Below are 25,618 nucleotides of genomic sequence, written 5' to 3'. Positions count from 1 at the left end.
TCCTTTTTCCTACTGGCCCATTTTAATGTTTGACATTCCACTGTTAGCAATTCATTCTTTTGGCTTAATATCCTGTCCCTGTCTTTGGTGGTTCCCACTTTCTCTTTTTCTGTCACGTTCTGTGCCCTTTTAATACGTTCTAGTCAATTTGGGTCTCATGTCAGAGAGATAATAAAGAACATCAGATATGGATTTTAGCTCTGCCTTTGGTACTTCCCCTTCTTGATCTTCACCTGTGTCATCTGTAAAATGGGGGAGTTGGGACTAGATGACTCCTTCCTTCTTTAATATTCTATTTGTACTGCCATGTTCAGTCCCAATGGAATAGGCCACCTTAAGGGTTGATGCACATCAGGTCATTTTCTATTTCCCTCCCTGGAGCAGTGGCCTGAGTCTTACCTTGTGGTGCCTCCTTTTCCTCCTGAACCTGAGTAGTTCTTTGTGCTGCCGGGACACGAAGTTGACAGCGGCATACTCCAACAGTGCTGAGAACACGAAGAGCAGACATACTGCCATCCAGATGTCAATGGCTTTCACATAAGAGACCTAGTGCAGGGAGGTTGGGGATGGAAATAAGGGAAAGAAAAAGAAGTAGAATGTTCTCTTTATCATTATGGTATCTCCCCTCATTTTCCCCTGGATGGTATGGGGTAAAGGTGGAGGTGTGTGTAATGGGATGAGGAATAGGAGAGAGAGAGAGAGAGAGAGAGAGAGAGAGAGAGAGAGAGAGAGAGAGAGAGAGAGAGAGAGAACCAATGGCATGGAGAAAAAGGTTGGATCAAATGGTTTTTTCTATTGGTTATTGGATTGAGTGGAATGTTGGATCAGGCTGAGTGAAGTAACTATTGGAAGAGTGAATTGAGCAGAGTATTGTGTCTAGCAGAAAGGTGAATTGAGGGGAATGATGGATTAAGCAGAATATTGGCTTGGGTAGTGTGTTGTAGCTAGAAGAATATTGGAGTGAGCAGAATGTTAGATTGAAGAGATGTTAAATCAAGTGAATTTTTTTCTTAGTGGAATGCCAGGTCAAAGGGAATATTGGATCAAGTAGAATATTATACCTAGTAGGATGTTAGGTGGAATAGAGTATTGCATTTAGTGGAGTTATGGATAGTGAAATGTTGCACTGAGTGGGAAGTTGTGTGAAATAGAAAGTTCTTTGCCTTCCCTTCACTCTAAATTGGGTAGGAGATGGTGGAGAGGATAAGAATGGGCAGGATCCCTGTCAATAACTCTGTGATCCAGTGACATTGACTTCCTTACTGTTCCTTACTTTTTCTAGTCCTCCTCAATGTTGATGCCTTTTCTCTGAGGTTGTTTCTAATGTACCCTTCAGATATCTTGCTTGTATGTAGTTGCTTGCATGTTATCTGCCCTCATTAGGAGAAGTATCTTCCCTCATTGAACTCCTTGAGAGAAGGGCCTGTTTTTGTCTTTCTCTGTGTCCCTAATATTTAGCATAATGTTTGGCACATAGTAGACCTTTAATAAATGCTTGTTGACTCAACTTTACTCCAGTATTCTATGGCCAGATAGGGGAAAGGTATTGTTTGTTTTTACCTTAGGCAAGGACGCTCGAGAGCCAGAGCTTTGGGTGGTCATGGTGAGCACTGTGGTGATGCCCAAGCCCACCCGAGCAGGTGCAGCATCCATGTTGATCCAGAAAGAAATCCAGGAAAGGATGACAATGAGCAGGCTGGGGATATACATCTGGATCAGGTAGTAGCCCATCTGTCGCTCTAGGTGGAAGCGAGCCTCTATACAGGTGAATTTGCCTAAAAGAAATTGTAGTGAGAGAGTGAGTGTCTATCTAAGTAGATGTCTTCTAATGGTAAGACCCCTGGTCTAGTGGGCAGTAGACCTATATTCTAGTTCAAGCTTTACCACTGACTATTTATATGATTTTGGATTCTTTTGGCATTTACATTCTGGAATTCTACATATAATTTTCTCATTCATCATTGATACATGCATATGTATGTACATATATATTCAACATAGATATGCTTTTATGCATATATATTTTATACATACAGGGCATCTAGGCAGTACAGTGGATAGCGTGCTGGGCCTGCAGTCAGGAAGACTCATCTTCCTGAGTTCAAATCTAGCCTCAGGCACTTTCTAGCTGTGTGACCCTGGGCAAGTCACTTAACCCTGTTTGCCTCAGTTTCCTCATCTGTAAAACAAGCTGGAGGAGGAAATGGTAAACCATTTTTGTGTAGGTGGAAAACCCCTAAATGGCGTCATAAAGAGTTGGACGTGGCTAAAATGACTAAATAACAAAATATGTATGTATATGTACATATACACACATGTGTATGCACTTAAAATGCTTAGTTTGTACCCTCAAGTAGGTGAAATAGGACCCCCTGAAACCTTGCCTCTATTGGTAATCTATTCAACACACAATATTTTCATACATCCTGCAGATGGCAGCATTAGTTGGATCCTGAGAATTATTCTTTGCTCTGAGAATGCTGACTGAATGAATGGGGTTTACTCTCATTTGGTTCCAGGATAACGCATTCTCAGTCCTTTGTAAGAAGCTGCCTAGTACATCAGGAAACCTGTGTGTGAGGCTATGCCTCAGGCTTCTTGAAAGATGTTAGTGGTTTACCTGACTCATCTAGTCTATATAAACCTCCTAGGAGCGATCTAACAGCAGGAAACCAGCGTTGATGGCTCTGCCTCTCTGAGGGCCTGGGAAAGGTATCCTGTGTGGTTTCTTTGAAAGTATCACTGTCAGGAGCCTTTCATGTTCACCTTTTACAATCTAAGCACACATACCCATTATTTATGTGTTGTGGCCTCATATCCTCAACAGGAGACTGAACTAATGACTTCTCAGGTCCTTTCCAGTTCTTAGATTCTACAGTCCCTGGGAGGGAGCGAGGGAAGGAGGGATAGCATTACTACTGGAGGGGTAAAATGAGATACAGAGCATCAAATAAACTTGCTTAAGGTCACATAGATTTTTGTATTCTGTCTGCTGAGTTCAGAGTTGGACTTATGGTATATAGCCAACATTCCTTTGTTAAATGCGGGGAGTAAGGACTGAATGCGTGAGCTCTGGGGCTCTTCAGGAAATGGACCCAGGAGAGCTCTTCTGGCTTACCTGTGTTGTAATGCTTGGTGCAGTATCGCAAATCCTTTTCTTCTTTCAGGATAAACTGGGGCAGGGTTAAGTCATCTGCCACCTGCACGGCACCTTGTTCTTGCCACTGGAAGATGAGGTCATTCATGGTGTAGCCAACTGGGATCAGATGGGAAAAGGTGAGTTACTCTAGGGGGAGCACCAGACTGAAGCAACCCAGGACTGGGGAAAACACCCCAAGACTGAATCAGGATCCAAAGAAATTGCAACAGGCTAGGAGCACTGGCTAAATCTAATCAGGTGAAGTTTAATAGGACTGAAGGGTAAGGGCTTCACTTGTATTCAAGTATAAGGGGCAGACTGGGGAAAAAGTGTCTGAACAGCAGTGCCTATGAAAAAGAAGATTCACACGGGGGCTCTAGTGGCTTCAGGCTGGTCAGTAAGGAACGCCTGTGGTGAACTTTTCACTCCGGTGGCCAAAGAAGTTAATGTGATTTTAGGCTGCGTGTATAAAGTCATACTATCTAGACTGAGGGAAATGATAATTCTACTGTCCTCTGCTCTGGTCAGAGTCACAATAGTTTTTCCATCTTTGCTCAGTTTTCTGCCCCAAATCTGAATATTGTGTTCAGTTCTGGGTATGCCATTTCAGAGAGGACACCCATAAGGGGCTGGCCAAGAGCATGTAGTAACCATGTACTACTAGTACTAGTAACCATGATACATGAGGGCATATGAGCTCATTTATAGGGACGGGGGATTTTTAGACTGGAGAAGAGAAGACAGGAAGAACATGGTCATTGCCTTCTACTTGAAGGGCTATAATGTGGGAGACTGGTTTTGCTTGGCCATCCAGGGGAGAACTGAGACTCAATATAACCTAATAAAGCCCTGTAATAATAAGGGTTATCTGAAAGTGGAATGGGCTGCCCCAGGAGATGAGTTCTCCATTACTGGAGGTCTTTAAGTAGAAGCTGAATGTTGGGAAAGTTTCTGAGAGAATTCTTATTTAGGGATTAGATTAGATTCTCTGAATTACCTTCTAGCTCTGAGAGCCTGTGACACTGACGACAACTCTCTAGATTAAGTTTCAATGACTTAGAAACCACAAAATATTTTCATGAAAAACAATATCTATGGTTTGTGGTCTTGATTTAGTCCAATCCTAAGATTTCTAGGATAGGAATGGGTGAGAGAGGAGCATATCTCTCTCTCACCAAGATTTTGGGTTAAGTCTGAGCTGTCTTTGGGTTCTCGTGGCATCTCCCCAGAGCTTCTGTGGAGTGGAGGGAGTAAAATAGAATTAAAGTACCCAGGCCCAGGGGACTTACAGCTCTCCAGTTGCATAATGCATGTCTGAACATCCATGGGGAAATTCTTCAAATCCATAGGGCAGGCCAGAGTCAGAGTAATCCTGAGGATAGAAGGAAACATAAATAAATGTTGGATGAGTTATGCTAATGAGACACTTGGTACCATAGAGAAACTAGGCAGTGGATCTTGCAGAAACCAGACAGGGAGCCAAAGAACCTGGTAAAGGTCTCAGATCAGTTGCATTTCACTCCAGTTTAGTTCACTACTCTTTTTTACATATTAGTGACTTTCATTTTTTTTTTTCAAAAATAGACTTTTATTTATATCTTATGTTTTATGTCATTTATATTTTCCAATGTAACACCACTTGACTCTCTCAGAGAGTTATTCCTTATAATAAAGAATAAAAAAGGGGGAGAAGCTGATAACTATATCCAAAAAGTGTGATCATATATGTACCATTCTATACCCATGGTGCCTTCTTCTGCAAAGAAGGTGATGGAGATGTCATCTTATAACTCTTTGAGATTACTAGGTGGTGAAGTGGATAGACTACTGGGCCTGTAGTCAGGAAGATCTGAGTTCAAATCTTACCTCAGACATTTAGTAGCTGTATAAACCTAGGCAAGCCGATTAACCTCTGTTTTCCTGTTTCCTCAACTTTAAAATGGTGATAACGACAGCACCTATTTCCCAGGGTTATTGTGAGGATTAAATAAGATATGATATTTTAGCACAACACCTAGTAGGTCCTTAATAAATGCTTATTTCCTTCCATTCCTTCTTTCCTTTGGGGGCAAGCTTGGCCGTTATAATTTGTCAGCATTTCATTTTATTTGTTGTTCATTATATTTACGTTATCATACTCATTGTGTATATTGTTTTCCTGGTTCTGTTTACTTTACTTTTTATCAATTTATATAAATCTTTTTGTACTTCTCTGTATTTTTTGTATTTATTTCTCTCAATATAGTAATATTCCATTGTATGCATGTACTACAATTTGATTACTCATTCCCGAACTGGTGATTATCTACTTTTGTTTCCAGCTTTGCTACCATACAAAGGGCTGCTATAAATATTTTGCTGTATTGGAGCCTTTTTTTTTTTTTTTGGTCATTTGACCTCCTTGGGGTATATGTCTAGCAGAGGATTTTCTGGCTCAAAGAATATGGACATTTTAGATGCTTTCTTCACATATTCCAAATTGCTTTTTAGAATAGCTAGATCAATTCACAGCTCCTCTGATAGTGCATTACTGTGAATGGCCTTCATTTTTAAAAGTACCTTTTAAGTCATGCCTCTAACTCATTGTGTGACAACGGTCAAGACCCTTGCATTTGCTGAACTTCAATTTCCTTCTGGATAAAATGAGGGTGTTGGATGAGATGGTCTCTGGGATCGTGTATTACATTTTAAGGTCACCTCCAACTTTAACATTCTATGTTTCATATTCACATTTCTTTTTAGTTTTGAGAACCTATGGGCATCTGTAAAATGGGGATGAAAATAGTATCATCTCACACGGTTGTTGTGTAGATAAATCGATTTAATTCACAGAATGTTTTGTGCACTTTAAAAGGCTATGTGAATATAGGTTGTTTATGTCTGAATAATTATTATGGTCTTTATCATAACTTCTTTTGTTATCTTTTGGGTAAAGATTTCAGTATGATGCAGCCAGAGGCACCTATTCTCCTGAGCTTATTAAAAGTGTAGTAAGATGATAAAGAATCCACTCAGCTAGAAACAATTGGAAATTGGAATACGGTGGCAATGCCTTGTAAAGGATAGAACCTTGGAGTTGAATCAAAAGACTTGGCTTTGATTTTTGGCTCTGGCTTCCTATCTGTGAAATATCAGACAAATCACTTTCCATCTTTGAATCTCAGTTTTCTCATCTATAAAAATGGGCATGATAATATTTGCACTTACCATCCCCACAGGATTATCGTGAGGAAAGTGCTTTGTAAACTTGAAAGTAACATAGACATTTTAGCTATGCTAAGAATCTAGCTCTCACACCAAGTGACTATATGATCTTGGGGTAAGAGCTTAACTCCTGACTCCCTTAATCTTCTTTTTTATAAAATGAAAGATTTGAACGAAATGATTTCTGAGATCCCTTTTCTAACTCTAAGAGTTCTTCCAGCTCTGACATTCAACCTTTTATGTTTTAACGTCCTTCCAGTTCTGACATTCTGTGTTCTATGTTCTTTCCAGTTTTGACATTCTGTGTCCCAAGATTTTCTTTTGTGGGGTGGCTGGGTCACTGGCTATATCAGACAGAGAAGGGATATCTGGGGACATAGTTCTCATCTGGTAGCCAGGAGAGGGATAGTGTTTGGCGGTCCTATTCCCTCCCTCTGCATCTGGATACTTCGCATTTGAAGCTCCAGGGAATCATAAATGAGAGGGAGAAGGGAGGAGGGGGTTGTCAACCTCATGTCCCTTGAGGATAAGTCCAGCTGGGGAGCTCTGAGCATCTGGAGTCCCTAGACAGCTGGGGCAGGTGTTGTTCCTTCCCCCTCCCTTCATTCCCATCCCAGCCTGTCAATAGCTTCCCAAGAAGAGAATTTGACTTGCCCTGAGTTTGCAAGCACAGCTTATAACAGAGTATGGTTGTGGAATAAGTGTGTTGGATTTATGTGTATGTATGCTCTGCCTTGCACCTTACACACATGCACATGCGTGCGCGCGCGCACACACACACACATACACACACCCTTTGCACGAGCTGTCTCCATACCTAAATTATAATCCCTCCACATCATCCTTAGTTTACTTCCAAGCTCAACTCAAATAGCATTTTCTATGTGAAGTCTTTCCTGCTCCCCCTCTCCTCCAACTAGGGCCTCCCAGCCAAAGTGACCTTGCATTGATTCTTTACATAATCTGAGCACTTCATATATATGTGCTATTTCCCCTTGCTATAATGTAAGCTCCTTGAGAGGGGAGACTATTTTCTTTCTATCTCTGTCTCTGTAGCCTCAACACTTAGCAGAGTGCCTCACATGTCATAAGGGCTTAATAAATATCTATTGATTGATTGGAATATAGGTGGATGTACACATAACACCACACAATACACACATACTGTACCATGTGCTCTTCAAAGCAATGGATCTGGCAGCTTGGCAACTGGCTCAAGGAGACTCCACCATCTTCATGTAAAGGAGAGGGTGACCTGTTGTGAGGATCCTTGGGATATATAGAGATGACACTAGGGCCTAGAGTTCATCCTTATTTTACCTCACCTCTCCCCATCTAGCAGTGGTGCCGGGCCTGTTCAAATGATACTGTTCAGAGGTTGGGGAGGGGACTGAGTGATGGGGGGGATACAGAGAGAAAAGTGTCCTGTCTCAGTCCTCAGCATCAGAGCTCCAAAGTGGAGCAGCTGTCAGAACAGGTTAGTGTCCTGTTTCTGGACAGCCTTCCCCATCTTCCTGTCCCTCTCCTTTTAACCCAATGTCCTTGGGGTTTGGTCTTCAAGAGAATGCACAACAAGAAAGTTCTGAGTGGACACCAGTGGGTCTGGATAGTTTGGGGGGTGGGGAAGATCTTCCTGGCTAGTTGCATTTAGTTTTAGTTACCCTTGGGGACCCTATGTGAATTTACCAAATCTTGGGAAAATTGTGAGGTCAGTGAAGTTAATCTTCTTTCTGTTCTTCTGTTCTGTTCTTCATTCCTTGTTCTCCCAGGTTTTTTTTGAAGAGCTCTGGATTTAGAATTGAGGACTTGAGTTCAAGTCCCAATTCTTCTACTTACTATTTTTGTGTTACTACATATGTGACCATTGCCCCTCCCATACCTCAGTTTCCTCATATATAAAATAATAACAACTAGCATTTATATGGGCAGCAAAGTGGTACAGTGTTTAAGCGTGCCGGGCCTGGAGTCAGGAAGACTCATCTTATTGAGTTCAAATCTGGCCTCAGACACTTACTAGCTGTGTCACCCTGGACAAGTCATTTAATTCTGTCTCAGTTTCTTCATCTGTAAAAGGAACTGGAGATGGAAATGGCAAACCACTCCAGTGTCTTTGCCAAAAGAACCCCAAATAGAATTATGAAAAGTTGGACATGACTGAACAACAAAGAAAAAGCAGGATTTCGGGGCGGCTAGGGGGTGCAGTGAATAGAGCACCAGCCCTGGAGTCAGGAGTACCTACCTGAGTTCAAATCCGGCCTCAGACACTTAACACAAAAAACTAGCCATGTGACCTTGGGCAAGTCACTTAACCCCAAATGCCCTCCAAAAAAAAGCAAGAAAAAAAAAGAAAAAGCAGCATTTATTTAGTGTTTTAAGATTTGCAAAAGTTTGCAACATACTCTTATCCCATTTGATCTTATGAAGTATTATCATCATCATTCCCATCTTACAGATGAGGAAGCTGAGAGAGACTAATAACTTTTCCAGGATCATAGCTAGTAAGTGTCTGAAGCAGGATCCAAACTTCAAGTCCAACACTTTATCCCCTGTACCACCTAGCTGCTGTGGTAGGTGGTTTAGACCATATGGTTTCTAAGGTTCTTTCCAGCTCTAAAATCCTATGGGACATAAATGGTAGTTACTAGAGTTGGAAATCAAACTCCAGTCTTTGGAGTTCAAATCTTCAACTCTCCCCTGTTCTGTGCTAAGTCACAAAGTCAGTAAATGACAGAATCAGGCTCCAAATCCACTTCTATTTATTCCAAATCCATGCAGCCTGCAACCTGAACTTTTATCCTGATTTCTCTAACCCATGCACAATGGTACCATATAACAGCATCACGGTGTCACCAGATCCCCAGTCCCCTTCTTGCTGATCCTGGTTTCTATCCTATGAAATGCACCAATTGTATTACTCCTTTGGCCCCACACAATGAATATGTGATGGTCCCTATGTCAATGTGGACCCCAGAGTCTTAGGTATAACAATAGGAGAGATGAAGAACTCTCCCTCTCCTCCCCTCCCTGAAGAGAACCTTTATTGCTGACAGCTCCCTTTGTGAGAGAGGCCACAAAGTGGGTGCAACAGCCCTGTCTCTTTTCCCTGAACCATCCTTTACAAATTACAGAAATCATTCTCCTAAAGTGAAACTATGACTGAAGCATTCAGAACTTTTCTATGGCTCTTCATTGGCCATAGGGAAAAATGGAAATTCTAGAATTTTACATTTAATGCCCTGTGTAATTTGTACCCAGTAGAGCTTTCCAAGCTTTTCTCTTTAGGAGAATGATTTAGGGGAGGAATTATGGGATGAAAAAAATAATATTGATAGCTAACATTCACTCATCATTTTAAAGTTTGCAAAGTGGTTAATGGATTTTGTTTCATTTTATCTTCACAACAATCCTGAGAGGCAGGTACTGTTATTACCCTCATTTTACAGATGAGATTAAGAGAGATGAAATGACTTGCCCAGGATCACACAGCTAGTAAGTGTCTAAGGGAGGATTTGAACTCAGATCTTCCTGATTCCAGGTTTAACTCTCTGTCCACTGAGCCATCTAGTTGCTTGCAGAACCCTTGGTTGTTACTGTCACCACAGCATTACACAGTATGTATATGAACATGGGTAAATCCTTTCTATGAATAGAGCTTATTTTTCCTCTGAACCTGCCCCTCTTTCCAGCTTCCTTTTTCCTGTTGATGATCTCATAATTCTACCTTTGCTCAGTTATCTACTATCTTGAATTTAACTCCTAGCAGTGATGGGAAATCAGTTGTTCCTCTGAGGGAACCTGATTGGGGTAGGGAGGGCATCCCTGGCACCTCACCTGATGCTGTACAGAACGTTGCCATTCCTGGAGATGCGCAGGAGTTTGTTGTCAGTGGTGATCTCGTGGAAATGGGCTCCCTTCTCATTGGCAAAGAACAAGTCTGGCTTCCAGATGGAGTCCAACATGGATGGGTCCAGGTCCAGGGAATCGTCAGGATACTCATTGTAGGCCAATCGAGGGTCATTCCACTGCTGACGCAAGAAGATATTGACCCTATAATCCTACAAAAGAAGAGAAGGAAGGAAGAAGCCGGTCGGTGGTGCCCCCTGCAGAGATGCCTGGCGCCTCAGATCAGTGCCCTGAGACAGAGTTATTTCCATCCAGAGCTAGCAGGGGGCTTAGAACACAGAACATAGAATGGCATGACTGGAAGGGGTCTTAGAGCATAGCAAATATCATATTAAAGATGGATGAGGTTTTAGGGATAATCGAATTCTAGTCTCTTAATTGTTAGGTGGGCAGAACTTGAGACCTGGAGAGGTGATTTGACTTAGTAAAAGCTAATGTTCAAACTGGGGCCCCAACCCAGATTTCTTGCTTCCCAGTTCCCAATACTCATTCCAGTATTTTTCTTTTAGTTATCTGGAAAATTCACAGAGAAACATGGCATTACTGTATTATCTTTCTTTTCTTTTTGCTTTTTTTTTTTGAAGGGGAGAAGACAGGGCAGTTGGGGTTAAGTGACTTGCCCAAGGTCACATGGCTAATAAGTGTTAAGTGTCTGAGGCTGGATTTGAACTCAAGTCCTCCTGACTCCAGGGCCGGTGCTCTATTCACTGCACCACCTAGCTGCCCCTGTATTATATTTCTGACTAAGCCCTTAATAACTTGCCCTTTCCCTGGTGGTAGGTGTATAATTTTGAGGCAAAACAGAACCAAACCTCCAAACCTCTCCCTGAGCCTGCTGCCTCATTGGATAAAGCCTGCAAAAATGTCAATAGCTTCATAAAATGTGCCCGGGTATTTCATAGGATTGTTCTATTATTTAATTGAAGCCTCTCCCACCAGCCCTATAGAAAATGACATTCAGTCTCATAATCTCATGTCTTATAAGTCCCCCGGTGGGGGAGAGCTGCGGAGCAGGACTGTGTGTTATTTTCCTGAGCTTTCTTTTAATGGAAGCAGACGGCTTCTAATCTGACTCCATCTGACCAGCAGGTTAGAAATATTGTCTTTTTTTTCCCTGTGCATTTTACATGCTTCAGGATTAGGGACTGAGTGGTGTCAGAAGGAAGGGAATGTGGACATTTGTTCAGTTAAAGCCTTTGGTTCCCAAAGCACAATTGCATTTCTGCTGATTCTGTAGTGACTAGTCAAAGTCATTCCTTTGCCTATGGCAGAGAAGATCAGTGATGCTCTCTTCTCCCCTCCCCTCCAGGAATGTCCTCTCTTCTCACTGAGGACCGAAATCCTACCCATCTTTCAAGGCCCAGCTCAAGTCCTCCTTTCTCTTTATTTATTTATTTATTTTTAAAGCAATAGGGGTTAAGTAACTTGCTCAAGGTTACACGGCCAGTTATTTCTGGGTGTGGTGCTGAGTATCCGAGCCCGGATTTGATCCAGGTCATCCCGACACTGGAGCTGGTGCTCTTACTAGCTGAGCCACCTGGCCTCCCCCCTCCTTTCTCTTTAGCACTTTTCCTGAACTCTCCTCCTGCAGATACCTCTCCCTCCTCAGATCACTAAGGACCTGGGTGGTTTCTGTGATTCTCTCTCACTTAACCTCTCAGTGCTAACAGCTTCAGCTATAAAATGGAGATGGTATACCTATTTGATTATTGTGAGTATCAAATGAGATGATATAATCTATCTGCAAACCTTACAAATATAATCTATCTACAAATCTACAAACCTTAAAAAGCTATATGAACTAGTACTTATTCTCTAGATGTTTCCTGTGTCTAAATATTGTCTTGTCAACTAGATTGCAAATAATTTTAGGGTATGGGTCACATCATTTACTTCTGTTTCCCCCATGGTTGCCCACATGGTATGAAGCATGTGGAAGGTGTTTAAGAAATACTTGTTAATTTATTGTTCAATGTGAATTAAGATATCATTAACTTTCTTTTTTTCTGCTACTTATGTTGTTGTTGTTGAGTTGAATAGCTATGAATAATGCCATGGCATAGTGGATGGAGAGCCACCCTCAAAACTTGGAAAAACCTGATTCAAACTCCACCTCTGACACCAAATGGTTTTGTGACTCGGGTCACAAGTCGATCCCTCAGTGTCCTAGGCAACTCCCTAAGATTACCCATGCAGAAAAGGTGTCAGCCTGCATTGGTGGAAGGAGTTTTCTCTACAGGGAGTTTCCTATGTCACTGAAATCACAGATCCAGGTCCTATCCATAACATTTTCTACTCTTGGTTCTCTTAAAATACTTCTTCAAAATTTGATTTGGATCCTTCCTATACCAAATACCAAAATATATATCATCAGAATAAGACCTGAAATGGAGTAATAATAATATTAGGTTACATGTAGATACTGTTTAAAAGTTTGTAGAGCACTGCTTCAATTACTTAAATGGGTCTTCATAACAATTCTGATGAGGGATGGCTCCCTCTAGGTTCAGCAGGAATTCTGAACTTATCTAAGACCATAAAACCTGCAATATTGTCTGGAAAGACTTCAAGGTCTCAGGCTTAGTTGGAGTGAAAGTTGTAGAAGTTTATTGTTATGCTTCTATGAGAAGCGGGCAAGAGTCCTTTAGGGGACCTGCAAGTGAGAGGGGTACAGGCTTTCACTTTTAAAGGGTAGGGCTGCCATTGTCAGGGCTAACCGGAAGGGACCTCATTGCATAGATAAAGGTTAGAGCTGACCGAGAAGAACTTGTGACTTTAGTGCATAGATAGTTTAGATGAGATTTGGTCCAGACCAGAGGAGACAAGAGGCAAGGACAAAGGAGTATTTGGGCCAGGCTGGAGGAGACATGAAGAGATTAAGGAAGAACAAAGGAGTCACAGGGTGTTGCCTAGGGCTGAGTGTGGAGTGTGGCATGGCGGACAGGGGGAGTGCAGATAGGGGGAAGGGGCAGAGCCGGAGGCTGGAGGCTGGGAAAGGGATTTCACAGATTACAATTTTACAATACAAATTGCAGTTACAATTGTACAAACTGGTTTTACAAATTGATTTAGACCCCAGGTACCCCATCAATACTATGATGAGAGTAGGATAAATCTTATGATCCTCATCTTCCAGATGATGAAATCGAGGTTCAGAATGTTGCTTTGGTGAAGTTCACATAGCTGGTAAGAGTTGGCACTGGAATTCTGACTCCAAGTCCCACTATGCCACTGTAAGGGTTATGGGATTTAAAGATCTTCCATGCCCTGTTGGACTTGCTGACGTAGCAGGAAGGGGCGGAGAAAAAGGAAGCGGAAGCCAAGCTGGAGTTCCTGCTGTGGCTGGCGGTGGTGGCGAGGGCGGCAGCAGCAGCAGAGGCAGCGGCAGCGCGAAGCCCTTTTTGAGTTAGCCAGAATTTCTGCTAAGGACTCCTGCTGAGGACTGCCAGGGGCTGGAGCTGCTGGGAGCGCGCTTCCCGGACGCTGGGTGGTTGCTGTGAGTGGGGAGAGGAGGACCTTTGCCTGAGGTAGCCTGTTCTGTTTTAAAGGCTTGAAAATGTGGGTGCTTTCTACTTTATCTACCTGTGCCAATGTCATAACTACTCTGATGGCTTTCACTTTCTGGTTTTGGACTCAGTCTTTTGGTATCTTAATAAATTTTCTAGTTTATTCCCCTATATGGCAAGCGCGATGTATTTTGTGATGGATAATTATATCAGCATATCTGTAATCTCCATAGGCATTGTGAATATGGCATTGCTGATACAGCCACCTAGGAGTATTTATATTTTTGCATTCACCTTACCTTGTTTCTCAAATTCAGTCAGTTGTCATGTTCTTTCAATTCTTCCTTGAAGACATCTCTTGCATTTGCCGCCTCCCACCCCTTCCATTTTCTGGAACTACCACTCTAGTTCAGACCGTCATCTTTTCTCCCTTGGACTATTGTAAGTAGCCTTCTAACTGGCCTCCCCGTCTTCATCTCTCCTTTTTCCAACCCATCCTTCATAGAGCTGAGAAATTAGTCCTCTTAACACTCAGTTTTGAGTATGTCACTCCTTTGGTTTCCATTTTTTATAGGATAAAATCCAACTTCTCTAACCTACCATTTGACACTTTCTACAATCTAGTTCCAACCTACCCAGACAAATTCTAGAACACACTAAAAGGATATTTTTTATGAGCACTCAGGGATATGGGTGATGCCTAAAAGGATTTATGAGTTCACTGAGAACAGGACAATGCTAGATCAATTTCATTTACTTATTTAAAAGGGTGACTAGATTGGTAGATCAGGGTAAGGCTACAGATATTAGTATATCTGGATTTTAACATAGCATCTGATAAAATCTTTCATGATATCCTTGTGGATAAGATGCAGAGATGTGGGCAAGGTGTTAGTACCATTTAGTACATTTAGCACTGGTTAAATGACTATATTCCAAAGTGTTCTGATTAATACATTATTTTTAACCAGGAGGAAGGTTTCTAGTAGAGTGCCACAGGGGTATATACTTAGCCCTGGTTCAATTTTATAAATGACTTGGATCAGGGCATGGATGTCATTCTTCTTAAATTTGCAAATAACATGAAATGAAGGCTAGCTAACATAATGGATGACAATATCACAATTCATAAAGATCTTGACAGGTTAAAATGATAACTGAATCCAATATAATGATATTTTATAGGGGTAAATGTAAAATCCTATACTCAGATTAAAAATACAAATTGTACAACTATAAGGTAGCAGAGGTAGCTAGACTAGTTTGCCTGAAAAATAAATGAGGTTTTCTTTACATATGAGTTAACAGTGTGATGTCTTTTTTTTTTTAGAGATTCAGGAAAAGACTTGTGTCTTGTAGCCATAAAATCTTCAGGAGAAAACACATTTTGATGGTATCCTTGATGAAAATATTACATAGCAACAGGCAGACTTTTGTGAATGATTGTTTTTAGAGCAGACTACATCTTCAGTTACACAGTTGACTGAAAAGTATAAAATTCTGCTATCTTTGTCATTGACTATTTAAACTTATTAAAACTTATTGACTTTGTAGACTAGAATACATCCTGAAAGTTTTATCTCCAGCCAAGTGTCTCTTATGAACATGTCAATATCATACAAGATTCCTTGATAGATGCAAAGCGAGAGAAGGTAAAGGTAACTACATTTGATGATCTTCTGATAATCAGTTTCAAACAGGAAACATAAAAGTGTTTGTTACTATAATACAGGATGTTCTGTACAGAGTCCCAGTGGAAGAAGGGTTCTTTATTGATAGCAAGATACTCAAAATATTTCTATTTGAAAGCAATTTTGTTTTAATTGCAATAAGACCCCTAGGGCTTTCTCAATGAGGTTCATGGTCAAAAAAAAAGATCCATCTAATGTACAACACAGGAAAATTCAAATGGGTGAATGCCTATTGATCAAGCTATGGCATGCAACTGAACAAGCAGCTCATTGATGGAGTTCATCAGGACATGATCCACAGTCATTATTCACCCCCTGCCCCCAACAAACTATAATTTTCATATGCATATTCTTTTATTGATCATGGAAAATGGTAGTCTCTGAAGAATCAGTCTATCATCAAGGATGACTCAATTATAAAAAATAGTGTAAAGGATATCTAGGAAATTTAAGATAAGAAAAAAATGGGACCAATTATATAACAAAAGTAAAGAATAATAGAATAGAGTACCAATAGTGCATTGGTATCTATGCAATGTCAAGCGCCTGGAGGAAGGCCTCTGTGTGGGAGACTGATGGGAAGATGAGAGTGAGAATTAGCCAAGATGAAAAGGCATGGATGGGTTAAGATCTGCACTACTGGGGAAAGGACCTACATTGATGCGATTGACATCCACTGAGGCTCTGAAATACTAAACTATAGTCTAGGGACCCTTTTGGCTCTAACAGTTTGTGATTATGGAAATGACTGCCACCAACGTGCCCCTCCCCTGTCAGGAAAGATCAGTGTAATTGATGTAATTGGCAGGAAGCTGAATGTTGTTTTGCTTATTCAGCCATCGGCCGTTGTCTGTTTTCCAACACATTGGGTCATGTTTGGGCTGTGTGCTCAGGCTCACGGAGCCTTGTAGGCTGAGGTGGATGTGGGTATTTTCCCAGTTCCCTCCCTTCTCTCTCCTCCCTCCCACCCCTGCCCTCCTTGTCACAGGAGGCTGACCGTTCACTGCTGTACTAGCACTCTGAGGCTTCCTGCAGAGTGCCAGCTGCCAAAGCCTTCAGCAGGAAAGGAGGCTGATGGGTCAGGAGTGATGAGGGTGTACACCAGCATCTGATGACTAGAAGCAGGAGGTGGGGGGAGAGAACTGAGGTTTTGGTGCACTAGAACACAGAAATGGGACCTGGACCAGCTTGTATTCCCCACGAGGTAGGCATAAGAGCAAGAGGTTTGTCTCTGATGAGGGACTGACCAGGCCAACCTACATTTATCTTTTGTTCCTCTAATTCCTACTATAATTAACATCAGTATAGAATATTATACAGTATTACAAGAGACCCCAGAGACCATCTCTTCCAAAGCCTCCTTAATTTCACTGAGGAAAATACCGAAGCAGATGGGAACCTACAGATGGGAAATGGTTTGCCCAAGGTCACACAATAACTTAGAATCACAGCTGGAACAAGAACCGAGTTCGCTGGATTCCTAACTTAATAACTACTGTCTCTAAAGAATTTTCTGGTTTACAAAGCACTTTTCCCACAACAATACTGTGTGTGGGGTCAAGTATTACTATGCCCTATTTACATAGGAGGAAACTGTGGTTAGAGAGGGTGAGTGACTTGCTTGAGGCCAGGCATCTAGTGAATGGTAAAGAATGAACTTGATTTGAATTTAGGCTTCCTGACTCTCAGTCCAAGACTCATTCTACCATATTACCCTATTTTGGCTCCCTGCAATGTGATTTATCAGGTCTTGGTACTTCCTCCCATTTCCCTGTCCCTAATTCTCTCAGGAATGGTTCCTTCATTCAGAGTATCTGGATTCTGAGCTTCATCTTTTCCCTCCTAAGATCAGTTAGCAGGTCCCTAGGGGAAGAATTTTGGATCAAAGAAGACCTTCAAGGGACCCCTGAAATTACATTATGTGGTCAGCCATATACTTCATTTGTATTTAAGATTAGTGCTGATGCTCACCCTCAGTTAAGGATTGTTAAACTAGAACCTTTGTGAGCTTAGGGAATCTCAGATCAAACTAAAGAATGTCAGGGTTGGACATAGGGCATGGATCTCAGCACTGGAAGGGACTAGTTAGAGCAAGGCTGAAGATCTAATTGGAAGAGATCTTATAACACGAAACATAGAAGATGTTTTATAACATGGAACATAGACTATTAGAGCTAGAGAGACCTTAGAACATAGAAGCTTAGAGCTGGAAACCTGCTAGAGCCTAGAATGTGAAAGAAGTGGAAAGGCCCATAGAACATAGATTTTCAAACTGGAAAGGATCTCTAAGATTATCAACTACAGCACCTTCACCCCCATTTTGTGGAGGAGGAAATTAGGTTCAGGGATGTTAAATGACTTGCCTAAGATCACAGAGCTGGTTGGTAGATAGAAACATGCCAGAACCCAATTTTGAACTCTCAGGTAGATTGTCTTTGCAATGCACTGTACCATTTTATTGATGATGGCTCCATGTGTCTGGGTTTTCTTGCTTCTTTGAAGGGAGCTAGACTAGATTTTCTATTAATATCTCCTACAGCCTATGATTTCTTGTGTCACTCACAATGTCCCCCACTGAGGAATGGCTGGGATTCATGTGAAGGGTCTTGGGGTGGTAGAAGTGGGGTTACAGGAATGAGAAGAGCAATACAGGGTAGGGGCTCTTAACCTTTGGCAATCTGGTGAAATCTATGCATTCCCTTTTCAGAATAACATTTTAAATGCATAAAATTAAATATATAGGCTTGCAAAGGAAACCTATTATATTGAAATACAGTTATCAAAATATTTAAAACATTTATGAATCCTTTTAAGTTGGATTCCCAGTTAAGAATTCCTGTACCAGTGTCTAGAACTGGGGGTGGAGAAGAAAAAAATAGTAAGGATGGTTGAGAATTAATAAATCAGTCTTCAAGAAAACAGATGGTTCTTAAGCTATGAAATCAAAAGAAGGAATTTAAAGAGATATAACCAGAATACAGTCTTGCTAGAAGGCAGGAAGATGGCCCACATACTTTGAAGGGTCTCTTTAAACTCAATGATTCTGCACTATTTTTGCTGCTGGTCTGCTAGATACAAGAAATCAATAAACACATTTCTATTAATCATCTACTAAGTACTAGGAATACAAGGCCTTCCCTTAAGGAGCTTACATTCTATTAGGAGAGATAGTGTGCACATATGAGTATGCACAAACATATACAGATACACACATATATATATAATAAATACAATGTAATTTCAAGGGGAGGCACCAGAAATAGGCAGAATAGGTTTGCATGTAAGTGGAGTTTTGAAGAAAAATGAGAATTCCAATTGGGGAGGTTCAAGAGGGGAAGCTGAGGAAGGTTTTAATTTTAGATATGGGGGATAGTTTGTACAAAGGCACTGAGATGGGAGGGGTGCCATGTATGAGGAACTGCAAGTGGGCCTGTTTAGCTGGACTATAGAACTTGTAAAGGGGAATAAGTGATGCATTGCTCCTGTAAGTCTGTGATGGGATGAGAATCCCAAATCCACATTTAGAATTGTGTCCAATTAAAACCCTTCACAGAATCACAGAATTTCAGAGCTATTGCAGGGGATATCAGGGGCTGTCTCTCCCAACCCATCCCTGAAGTAGGAATCTTCTTTATAACATTTCATTAAGTAACCATCCAGCTTCAGCTGGAAGACCTCCAGAGGATGGGAACTCATGCATTCTTTAGGCAACCTTTAGACAGCTTTAATTGTTAAAAGGTTGTTATACCAAACTGAAATCTCTCCTGTAATTTCCCAGTCATTGCTCCTGATTTGGCCAAGCTAACAGGGTCAATCATGTCAATAGGCATTGTGCAAAGGGCTGGGATACAATGATAGACAAAATAACAAGTAAACCATGTAACAGTTCCCACTCTCAAGAAACTTACAGTCCGATGGAGGAGAAAATGTAGAAACAATGATGTACAAAGAAGAGAAACTGGAGAACATCTCAGGAGGAAGGCACTGAGGTTAAGGAAAAGCTTCTTGCAGAAGTTGGGGTTTTAGCCAAGACTTGAAGGATGCCAGGGAAGCCAAGAGGCAGACACATTGAAGGAAAACAAATCTAGGCCCTCTGGCACAAACATCCTTTAGATGTTTGAATAAAGCCATCAGTCCTGGTCCTACTTTGAGTCTTCATAGATTTAGAGTTACAGAGTACCTTCAAGGTCATGGAGTCCAATTCTCATTTTCCAGTTGAGAAAACTGAGAGGCACAACAGATTAAGTGACTCGACCAGGGTCACACAACTAGTAAGTGAGGCAAAATTTGAAATCAAGTCTTTTAGACTCCAAGTCTGGTGTCCTCTCCACTTCCCCATGCTGTTTCTCTTCTCTCCATGAAAGAAAGGGGTAGCCACTGTTAGTCAGAGCTTGGTGGAAGTGAGGAGGTTGAGGATGGATGAGGCCTCTTCCCAGCAAACCCTTCTAAGAATTCTTTCTCATGTATGTCTGTGACTCTGAGGTCTAGAGGGAGATGTGGCCACACCAGTAAAGGCCTGTCAGAGGGGTCCATGCAGCACATCTGCCCCACCCCTCACCCAGCCCCTCCTACGTCTGCTGCCCATCAGCAGTCAGTCCTCAGACTTTCCCATGCTCAGTGTCAGGTGGTACTGCTGTGTCCTTCTTGCTGAAGTCCTCTTTTGTGACTGTGCCTTTGAGAGTGGCTGGGGATTGAGCTGTCTGGGAGTGGATGCCAGGAGCTGATTCTATAGGGTGACAGGGAGTTGTCATAGACAATGCTGATTTGGCTTGGAAGTAACATAGCTCTCATTTGCCGAACTTGTGCCAGGAGATTTCCCTGCTCCCTCCCTCTCCTACCTGGTCCTGCCTTCTGATGGAAGGTGTCTGGAAAGGATGAAGTCACCCTACCAGTTCAAATCACAATTTCTACTCAAAGCCTTTCCTGATCCCTCATAATCCTAGAGCCTTTCCTTGTTGCTTATTTCCAGTTTATCTTGATATTAATTATTCAAAGCATCAATTAAATAGCATTTAAACGTCAATGAAGCAAGTATCTCAAACACTTACTAGCTGTGTGACTCTGGGCAAGTCAAATAACTTCTCTAAACCTCTTTTGTAAAATAGGGATAATAAAAGCACATACTTCACAGAATTGTTATAAAGATTAAATGAAATAATGTATGTAAAAAGCTTTGCAAATCTTAAGGCACTATGTAAATACTAGTGATGATGATGATGATGATGATGTATTAAGCACCTATTAACACTATGGTAGGTACTAAGGATACAAAGACAAAAATGAAAAAGTTCTTGACCTTAAGAAACTCATATTTTGTTAAGGCAGACAATTATATACACATAAAAGAATATACAAAATGAGTTTATTAAAAACACATACAAACTAAAGATAAGGGTAATTTTCTTTGGAAAGGAGAAAGGCACTAGCAGGATCAGAAAAGGCCTCATGCAAGAGGTAATGTGTGAATTGAAGTTTGATAGAAACTAGGGGTTTAAGAGGCAGAGATTAGGAGGTAGGGCATTCCAGGAATGCAGGACAGCTGGTGAAAAGGTATCAAGATGGGAGACAGAACTTCATGGGTGAGGAGCAGCAAGTGGTTTGTTCTGACTGGATTGTAGAGCAGTGGAGGATATTAATGTATAATAAATCTGGAAAGGTAGGTTCTCCCTCTATACTACTTCTGTAAGTTGATCTCCTCAGTTCCCATGGATTCAGTGATCATCTCTATGCTGATGATTCTCAAATTTATTCTGAAAGCTATTTTAAAATGCAGCCTTAATTTCTTTGCTGACCTCTAGTCTCACATCTCCAGCTGGCTATTGGACATAATTCTAGTGTCTTCTCTCTGTTGATTATTTCCAATTTGTTTTGTATGTGTATTTGTTTGTATGTGTTGTTGAGTTGTTTCAGTCATGTCCGACTCTTTGTGACCCCATTTTGGGGTTTTCTTGGCAAAGATACTAGAGTGATTTTCTATTCCTTTTCTAGATCATTTTACAGATGAGGAAATTGAGGCAAACAGACTTGGGTCATGCAGCTGGTAAGTGTCTGAGGCCAGATTTGAACTCATGAAAATGAGTTTTCCTGGTTTCAAGTACATGTTTGTGGGTAATGATGAGATCAATTGTGTGACAACCTCTGTGTTTGACATAGAATGAAGGTGTAGTTTGTGGGAGGTGAAGAAATGGAGGAAATGGAAGGTTAAAATATTAGAGGAAATATCAATGTGTGTCTTCAAATCTCCTAGTTTAAAGGGAGTGGTTGCAATGAAGAGGATTACTGTGAGCCAGGTACTGAGATCCTCGGGAAAGAGGGAGAAAGACCTGATTAGGGAGGTCTTTGGATAGAGTGAATCTTAAAGGAAAACAGGTTGCTGAATGATGGCAACAGAGGGCGGGTCTGGGAGTTGGAATGGTGAGAAAAGAATATCAAAATTCCATGTAAGACCATAGCTTTGGAGGGCCTAAGAGAAGATCCATCAGCGCTAGAAAAGATAGCCAGGGATGCAGTGCCTTGGGTGGGGGTTGGGGTGGGAAATTCAAATCCTTGTGATTACTAGAAAATTGAAAGAGTATGGAAGGAAGAGGTCTGAGAAGAAGAAATGTGTTGAGGATAGAAGAGGGATTCAGAGGAACACAATGGAAATGGGGTGTGAGAGGGACCTGAATTGGGACATGAGAGGGATGGGATGATGGGAGGAAAGAACAGGAAGTAGTGGTGTGTGTGTGTGTCGGGGGGGTGGTGCTTTCAATAGTCAGTCAGGGATTCAGTCTGGACATGGAAAAATAAGGTGGGAGTTTGCTAGTTATTTGGCTCATCAACTTCAAAGCTTATGCCACACTTCCCTCATGGTAACTATGAGGCAGAAAGTACAAGTGTTATTACTGTCCCCATTTTACAGATGAGAAAACTAAGACTCAGAGAGTTTTTAATAACTTGGTCAATATTATACAGCTTAGAAGTAGTAGAACTGGGATTTGAACCTGGGGTCTCCTGATTCAAGGTCTAGGTCCCCTTTCATTATTCCATTCATTCAATGAAAAACTTTTGAGTGTATGCTCTATGTGAAGCTTTGTGTTGGATCTGACTTTGTTGTTGTTTGGTCATTTCAGTCATGTCCCACTCCTTGGGACCCCATTTGGGGTTTTCTTGGCAAAGATGCAGGAGTGGTTCACCATTTTCTTCTCCAGCTCATTTTACATATGAGGAAACTGAGACAAACAGGATTAAGTGGCTTGCCCTGGGGTCACATACTTCCTAAGTGTCTGAGGCTGGATCTGAACTCATAAAGATAAATCTTCCTGATTCCAGGCCCAGCACTCTATCTACTGTACCATCTAGTTGCCTGTCATGGTAATTATGTACTAATAAAAAGCATTAATAAGAATATTTTAGGTATATGTATTGATTCATACCTTTCAAAGTCCTGTCATATATTATCTTATTTGATTTTCACAATATCTGACAGTAGGAAAACGTTTGACAAATGGCCAATCTGAGGCCTAGAGAGGTGACACGATTTGCCCAAGGTCACAAAGTGAGACACTGGGAGAACTGGGACTAGATCTAAGGTCTGCTAGGCTATTACTCATAGACTTATAGAACTTTAGAAATGGAAAACTTGAGCAGAGGCATGAGATGGTGATGCCTGTACCTCTAAAAGATTGGTAGCTGTGTCTGGGCAGGTAACAAGTGTTTATGATGCACTTACTATGGGCCAGGCACTTTGTTAAGCACTGGGGATACGAGTACAAACAAAATGAAAGCTAGTTCTTGCCCTCAAGGAGCCCTAGAAAGATATCATTAATGAAAGAAGGGAGCTGGCATGGAAGAGTGATGTTCCACAGTGTGAAGGCCCTAGGCACTGAGAAAAGCTTCAGGGTGAGGAGGCAGCAAAATCATGGTGGTGAAGTCTAGAGCGTATGGTTTACCACCATGGAGTCACCCTTGACTCTTTTCTTTAATTCTCACTCTACTCCCATCCAACCCATTCCCACAGTCAACCATTTATCAAGTCCTGCCATTGTTCTGAATGTTACTGTGCTGCTTGAAAATATTTAGTGTCTCTCTATTGCCTCTAGGCTAAAATATAAACTCCCTAGCCTGGCCTTTAAACTCCTGTGCAATCTGGCTCAAATCTACTTTTCCAGTCTGATTTCATATTACTCTCATTCTCACACTTTAAATTCCCAGCCAATCTGGAATTAGTTACTACGAACTGTTTTCAGTGCTTAACATGCCCTCCTTTGCTTCTGTGTACTTGCAAAACCTAGCCACATGGCTGGAATAAACCCTTATTTGCACAAATCATTCAACTAATCCATCAATCAGCCAATTAACCAGTCAACAATTATTTATGAAACTCCTACTATGTGCCAGTCATTGTGTTAGTGGCCTGGTCAGGAATACAAAGACAAAATGATGAGTTCCTAAGAAACTTACATTTTATTGGGAGAGCCTAAGTATATGTATAAGTATGTACAAGATAAATACCAAATGGATACGAGGTAGGGAGGGGACCCCCTCAGAGCCTATTGAGTAGATTTGAATAGCTTTGACTTAGGGGAACTGTTTTACAGAAAGAACTAGTGCTGCCTTAGAGGTTGGCCAAGGGAGCAGATCTGAATGGTTTTGTATGCTCCAGGCCTAGGTTCTCTGCTTTCACTAAAAGAGTGTAATACTGCTGCTAGCAGCTGTACCCAACAGGAGAGCAGAGGGGACCAGGAGAGATGTGGCCTTGAGCAGAAGCTAATATATGTTATAGACTATTCTTTAAAGGTATAAAAGACATCAAGGCCTTTAGTCCAAAGTTGTGAGTTGCCCTGGGCAACTTATTCTTGCCTTCGCATTTAGTGTTTCACGATTAAGAGTTAATGGATTCATCCTGGCTAATTTGTGCAAATGGGAAGCACACTGGGGGAGGCTCAAGACCTACAGTTGTGAGTTGTATACAAATATTTCTACCATATCAGGAAAACCTCTAGAACCCTGAGAGTGAGTTTAGTAGTATGACTGCCTCTTCTGGGGAACCATCCTAAGCTGCCAGTGTTGGTCCTGGTGGGGTAAGAGAAAGAGAAGACTTGAGGTTTGATGGCGCACCTGGTAATACATATTTGATTTGCCCAGGGTGAATCAGCAAGTATATATCAGAGGTGGAACTTGAATCTGGATCTGCCTGATTCCAAAGCCAGTTCTCCATCCATGGCAACACACTACCCTGCACACAATGAAATTGGAATAACTAGCATTTGCATTCAAATCTTCTGATGCCAAGTTCAGTTCTCTTTCTACTGTCCCATGCTGCCTCTGAATATGTCCTTGTAATATTCAATTTGACAAATATATATATTAATTGCCTACTATCTGCAGAGAATAGTGCTAGATGCTAATGTAGATAAAGGGCTTAGGTGAGACATGGCCCCTGACTTAATGGATTTCTCAATCTAGTAAGGGGATATAATACATTCATAGATGCATAGGCATATACATACAAATTGCTAGGAAAAAAAATTATACATGAAGAAGTGCTTAAGACAAGTGTAGACAAACAGCTGTGTGAAAAGGGAACACAAACATCATAGAATCATTGAATCTCAGAGCTAGAGGTGACCTCTGAGGTCTTCTAGTACCTGGAGCTTATAATACATGATTAGTAAGTATTTATTTAAAGAATGAATGAATGAGCAAATCCATCTTTCCAGTTGATTGACATCCATGTTTCCCAATTAATGCATTAAAACACTAAAATATCACATTATACTTTCTGGTTGGGTGCTCAATCTTTTTATGTAGTAGCTGTTTTGCAGACATTGAAGGATCAGTGTTTACATACCCAGAAGGAGGGATATGGGCAGCTGGTCAAATTCTTTTCATATTACAAACTCAGCCAAAATTCTGCAAATCATCCTGAGCCCCTCTGTGGCCAAACCATTATTTGAAATGTGGGAAAAATGTGTTTGTGCCTTCCATGATTTCCAAAGCTAGTTGCTAGATGTTCACAACGGATCTTGGTGAAGGAACCTTTTCCAATCTAGAAGGGTCTGTGGTTCATTGGTTAAAGAGAGTGTAGAATGAAGCCAGGTCATAGGTTTTATCCATAGTAGGGCTAGTTAACTTTGCTGTATTTGCTAGCTGTAGATTATATCTCTGGACACCTATATTGCCCTTGCATCTCA

The 25,618-nt window shown here is 41.3% G+C and overlaps 1 protein-coding gene across 2 annotated transcripts in view; it reads right to left on the bottom strand.

Annotated features, from left to right (window-relative positions):
* Positions 1 to 25,618, bottom strand: part of GLRA1 (glycine receptor alpha 1) — an 82,133-nt gene that overhangs the window by 11,733 nt on the left and 44,782 nt on the right. For both annotated transcript variants that reach the window (XM_069102289.1, XM_069102290.1), the window contains 5 exons: positions 10,175 to 10,398; positions 4,429 to 4,511; positions 3,119 to 3,256; positions 1,561 to 1,775; positions 400 to 546 (listed from right to left, as the gene is read on the bottom strand). In XM_069102289.1, the coding sequence (XP_068958390.1) occupies positions 400 to 546; positions 1,561 to 1,775; positions 3,119 to 3,256; positions 4,429 to 4,511; positions 10,175 to 10,398 (807 nt within the window). The remainder of the gene's footprint in view (positions 1 to 399; positions 547 to 1,560; positions 1,776 to 3,118; positions 3,257 to 4,428; positions 4,512 to 10,174; positions 10,399 to 25,618) is intronic.

Source organism: Petaurus breviceps, unplaced genomic scaffold (assembly GCF_028583685.1).
Source record: "Petaurus breviceps papuanus isolate PSGF00001 unplaced genomic scaffold, PetGlider_PUasm1.0 551, whole genome shotgun sequence".
Taxonomy (NCBI): Eukaryota; Metazoa; Chordata; class Mammalia; order Diprotodontia; family Petauridae; genus Petaurus; species Petaurus breviceps.
Note: the sequence above shows the minus strand (reverse complement) of the source record. Positions and strands in the feature narration are given on the sequence as shown.